Source organism: Porites lutea, chromosome 11, assembly GCF_958299795.1.
Source record: "Porites lutea chromosome 11, jaPorLute2.1, whole genome shotgun sequence".
In the NCBI taxonomy this organism is placed as follows: domain Eukaryota; kingdom Metazoa; phylum Cnidaria; class Anthozoa; order Scleractinia; family Poritidae; genus Porites; species Porites lutea.
This window is the reverse complement of record NC_133211.1, coordinates 4,794,850-4,800,318: the sequence shown is the minus strand read 5'-3', so window position 1 is coordinate 4,800,318 and position 5,469 is coordinate 4,794,850. Positions and strand designations below refer to the sequence as shown.

The 5,469-nt window shown below is 40.0% G+C and overlaps 1 protein-coding gene across 1 annotated transcript in view; it reads right to left on the bottom strand.

The window, feature by feature from the left end:
* Positions 1-204: 204 nt before the first annotated feature.
* The window catches only part of LOC140952460 (uncharacterized), a 20,089-nt gene continuing 14,824 nt past the window's right edge, over positions 205-5,469 (bottom strand). Inside the window, exons 16-20 of the mRNA XM_073401886.1 lie at positions 4,328-4,709; positions 3,890-3,916; positions 2,987-3,340; positions 1,767-2,333; positions 205-1,074 (exon numbers count right to left, since the gene is read on the bottom strand). Of these exons, the coding sequence (XP_073257987.1) occupies positions 428-1,074; positions 1,767-2,333; positions 2,987-3,340; positions 3,890-3,916; positions 4,328-4,709 (1,977 nt within the window). The 3' untranslated portion in view covers positions 205-427. The remainder of the gene's footprint in view (positions 1,075-1,766; positions 2,334-2,986; positions 3,341-3,889; positions 3,917-4,327; positions 4,710-5,469) is intronic.

Below are 5,469 nucleotides of genomic sequence, written 5' to 3'. Positions count from 1 at the left end.
CTTTTATTGTAACATTTACTGTATTTTGGTAGCCTGCGTGGCAGGCTAGTATTTTGGAGCAAATTTGAACTACTCTGGGTACCAGAGGTTTTTCTCGCGTGCGGCGGGAAATTTAGGTGTTGGCCGAAGACTTGACAGAAACCGGAAACCGCGCTAGAAAAGTCTCTGGCACCCAGGGGACCCAGGATAAATTTGAACCGCCATGATGTGCATCTGTATTTCTTCTTTACATGCACTTTAAAGTGATGCTGATCAGTTTTCAATTATAACAACGACCACACGAACTTGAAATGAGGGTGATCTTCCTGAGCTTAATTTTCGCCCACTTCGCGCTGCAGTGAACATGGCGTTCTCTTCCGCAAAAGGAGGCATTCACTTTAAATGCTATGCTGAATATTACTCCATCTTTAATCTCATTAAATTAACTTCACTTTTCCTCATAAGGTTTACAATTATCTCTCGCATTATTAATCTGGTCAGCCGTCAACGATACATCGTAAACTTGCAAACACGAGATACGACCTTGATAATTTCTTTTGTCCCCATCCCGAGCTCCCATTCTAATGCTATAATTGGTTGCGAGTTCAATATGACCCAAGTTTTTGGAATCCTCAAACTTTCCGTTTATCCACAAACCAGCTGCTCCAGTAGTGTGGTCGTAAGTGGCACCGACAAAATTCCACTGATTTGGAATAACTTTAGTACTTTGCAACGGTTCCACTTTGCTGATTTTGTGCTGGCCTCGTTCCACGAAATGAGCGAATAACTTTCTTGATTGTGCTAGCCACAGATTCGCTCCCCATCCATCTGTCTTAAAGTTGAAGATTGGTCCTTCCTTCTCGGGGAAAATCCACGCGAGAATCGTTAAGGAGTCCTTTGTATCAAGTTTTCCGTCATTTGGAAACTCGATGTAGCTCTCCGGTATCCCAAGGAAAGAAAGCGCACCACCTTCGTGGCCGTCCGGACCCGCCGCTGTTATCACTAGGTTCGTTATCCCGGGGGGATTTCCTCCAATGACGTCCCTCGCCTTGTAGCGGGCGTTCAATGGAAACATGGCCACTGGTTGAATGTTGGCTTATAGAAAAAAAGGAAAATAAAATTTTAAATGAGATTTTCTAACCGACTAATCAATTATATGTCCTTACATTAGATTGCACAATAGGGCCGTTTATACGAGAGAAAATAAGCCGCAGCTTACATAAGACGCGAACACCCCGTATAAATGGTACAAAATCTATGTTCACGGCTTATTCAACCCAAGGCCAGCACAAGCCGCGGCTTATCCTGGCCAAGGGGTTTTGGAATGGGCTTATCCAAGCCGCGGCTTACCTTGGACGTGAAAGTATTCGTATAATTGCACTGAAACGTTGTCCGCGGCTTGCTGAAGCCGTGAACGACTGCTGCGCGTGCTCTGTTTTCATTTATATCCCAGACCTTTACGGCCGAGAGATGCGCGTTGCAGTGGCGGGAAAATGAGTTTTGTTTACATTTACAAAGTGGAACATGGCGGATAGAGATTCATGTAAGAAAAAAAGAAATGCGTGGAGTGCCCCAGAAGAAAAACAAATCCTGCCCATATGCAGCGAGCTTGAGATTCCGGGACAGCTCGATGTACGCAGGCTAGGCTTTTTGGAGGTCACCTACAATACCTAGTTCCTCAAAGAACTAGACGAAAGACCTATGCATAGGCCCTGTCTTGAAAACCTTGATTTCCACTCCTATGCAGATTCAACTTGCAATATAGAAATATCAATTCAAATCGATACCTTGACAGACTTTGCCTTTAATTGCCTTTACAACGAGTCCCATCTGGGTGACGTCTGCTGAAAACACGTGACTAGTAATGGGGTCTGTAGCCATTTCGTCGAGTTCAGTTTGGTTGAAATTACTTCCAACTCCAACACAAAACACGGTGACACCAGTATCTCTAAGAGCCTTTGAAGGAGCTATGACGTCCTTGGTTGATTTCCCTGATGTTACGACAATTAAAATACGAGGCACTTCTTGTCTAGAGGAGGAATCAAATAGTTCGGTCTTAACAAGTTCCAGCCCGGTACCAATGTCAGTAACACCTCCCATATACTGTATATCATCTATGGCATTCTCCACACTCTTTTGGTCAAAATATGTCTTGAAATTGAGGACGACTTGAGAGTTAGTGGAGACTACGACGAATCCGATATGGGATTCCACTTGGTTTATCACAAACATACTTGCAATGGCTTTGGCAAATTCTAGACTTGTTTTGAAGTTTTGCTGTCCATTAGAGTCCTTGTTTCCCGAAGCATCAATGAGAAATGCCAAGTCAACCTTCTCCCTGCAGACTCCAGAACCTGTTAATCATAGAATGAAAGAGATTATCAAACTTGCTTGTTTGATTGGTTGTCTTTTCAAAAAGTAATTCCAACTTATCAAGTCTTTTATTCAATCATTTATCAGGAATTGTGCATGGCTTTCATTCTCGATACGTGTGTAACATTTAGTATCGTAATAATTATTATCATCACATGTCAATAACAACACCATCTTCAGTGTCATCATTATCCCCATCATCATCTTCTTCATTATTATGATAACTATTATAGTAATCATTAAAAGTATCATTTTCATTATCATTATCAGCATCATCCACGTCTTCTTTCTTTATCATCATCTTTGTGAGTAATTATGGTAATAATTTTCAACATCATTCTCAATGTCACCATCACCATCACCATCATCTAAGGCCCAATTCAAACTACGTCGCGTTTGGCATGTGCCAAAATTAATAATAAGGAAAAAATCGATTGTTCTAGCTCATTTGTATTACATTGGACACGTGAAATGCGACGTTTTCTGGTCTCTTAGCCGTCGTTATCATGCATAAACCATATAATATTCATCGTCCTTCTTTTTGTTATTGTCCTCACTGAAGGGAGTGGATTATAGTCTAAGAAAAACCTACTGTTGTTATTTATCATCATATTATTGCCATTGAAACACACACCTAGAAGACTACCCGACCACAGATTTTCTTGGGCAAGCTTGTCTGTATCCTGGTCCACTGTGATAGACAAGGGGTCTCCTTGCTTTGTAGAACCTTTCGATGTACTACCCGAAGTGATTTTCTTCCCAATGGTTATCAACTTTTTTCCAGACGATATCCGAATCGACGAGCTTGAACTACTGCCACCTTCCTTCATTGTAATAATTCCAGAACTACTTCCTCCAGAACTGCTCCCACTACTTCCACCATTAATGCTAATAAGTTTGGAACTACTTCCTCCGGAAGTTGAGCTGCCACCACTTTTTCCACCTTTGATAGATATATACTTTGAGCTACTTCCACCGCCTCCTCCACCTAAACGATAAGAAAAGAACTCTGTCCGAATGCAAAGATATTGCAATGACAGCTACGATTTTCATCGGCTCAACTCACAATAATGTGTAAAGTTAATTAGTTTGTAAACTTCAATAGACGCGATTGAGACTCCCTGAGGTTAGTTCCTCACATGCCCAACCAGTCTGCGTGAACATTTCAATCCGGACTCAGTCATAAGTCCTGTTTATGCCATTTGCAAAGCAAACTAAATAAGAAGAAAAAAGTCACTGCAAAGCTGCAAACAGCTGTCTAGCATTAGGTTTCAGGGTTTGCCTGAAATTTTACTGTCACGTTATGACCAGTGTAAGGATAAGTACTGAATCAGTAGCCTCATCATTTCTATGCAATTTAATAACGCAGAATTTAATTCTGATTTTGCTTCAAAAATGACACTGTTTTATTAAATGAGCTTGGAATTACAGTGTATGCCAAAGTATTCTAAAATAATTTTCTATAAACCAACATTAGATGTAGATGGATGGAGTGCGCTTTCTTGGATTTTTATTTACTCTTTAAAAACTAACTTACCCAGTTGCTGTATTTTCCCTCCTACATCTGTGTAAGAAAAATCAGAAGACATCTTGCGTTTGAGAAAACGTATAGCAGTACAAACAACAAATATAGAAAGGGGAGAAATCCTCCCATAAAAAAAAATAACCTTATGCTTATGTAGCCTAAATACAAGCTCTCCATTTGGAACTTGCAAGAAGATAAAGGGTCGTAGGAAATCTGCGATTGACACGCGATAAGTTAGTGCGGGGATACTAAGATTCTCCGAGCCAAGCAACTCGTGTGCAGCCTGACCCCTCGCCTCCCGCCATTCCCGGCGAATTGGAGATCTTACATGCAGGGTGAAGCCATGTTATTGCCAGATATTCTCGATTTTTTTAAAAATGGGAGGATTGCATTCGCTAAACAAAAGTTTACTTCCTAAAATGGCTAAAACGCTAAATTGCGAGCACCCACCTTTACAAGCAATTTCCACGATCTTGTCGATAATTGAATCAAGTGCATCAAAATCGGCATCCAATACATGTTGCAAGTCTGGATCCGTAGCTATTTCCTGAAGTTGTTTCTTATCGTATTTATTGCCGATTCCCACACCAAACACAGTACAACCAGAGTCCCTCAGCTGTTGCGCTGGGGCCTCAACGTTATCCTGTGATTTGCCATCTGTAATGACGATGGCAATGTTGGAAACTCCAGCACGAGCACTTTTCTCAAAGAGTTCCAATTTAGTTTTGGTGAGGGCTGCTCCAATCTTTGTATTACCGCCAGGATAACTGATTCCTTCGATGGTGGACAGAACTTCTGACTTTGTATAATGCTCATCGAGTCCTGATATCACCTACAGAAGAGAAGCATCGTTTTGTTACCATGGTTACTAGTCCACAGCATAAACATCTACTTTACCTTTGGTGAGATACAAGTGTACCTCCAGTTAACTCCTTTCGCAGATTTTCGCGCCATAGAGTTAGCTTAAGCCGTGTAGAGTAGAGATTCACTCGGGTTTACACTCGGAGTAAAAGAGGTCATTCTCATCAGACGTCCATCGATTCCACAGACCGTGATAACAGATTTTTTATTTCTAAAGTGTGGATGCCAGCGACCACGAATCGCAACAAGGAAAGTTAGTGCAACAAATCAAAAATACTCACTTTTCACAACCCACCATACATACGTTTACTGTTTAATCGACCTTGAAAAACCAAGGCGAATATAATAATAATAATAATAATAATAATAACAATAATAATAATAATAATAATGATAATAATAATAATGATAATAATAATAATAATAATAATAATAATAAAGATGATGATGATGATGATGATGATGCCGTGATGATAGTAAAGTTTATTAGCAGCATTTCCAGTAGAAAATAGCCTTACATCTGTTAAGAAACAAAATATTTATATATAATGGAACATTCGATTATTCGAACTCGGATAACTCGAATTCCCCGCTAACTCGAACTGTTTTTTTTTTGTTTCACTTCAGAGTTCGAGTTACTGTATATTAAGTACATATATATCTGAAATTATATTACTACAAACGAGTGTTGTCCATGATAAATGCAAATAGGTGCTGTGATACAGAAATAA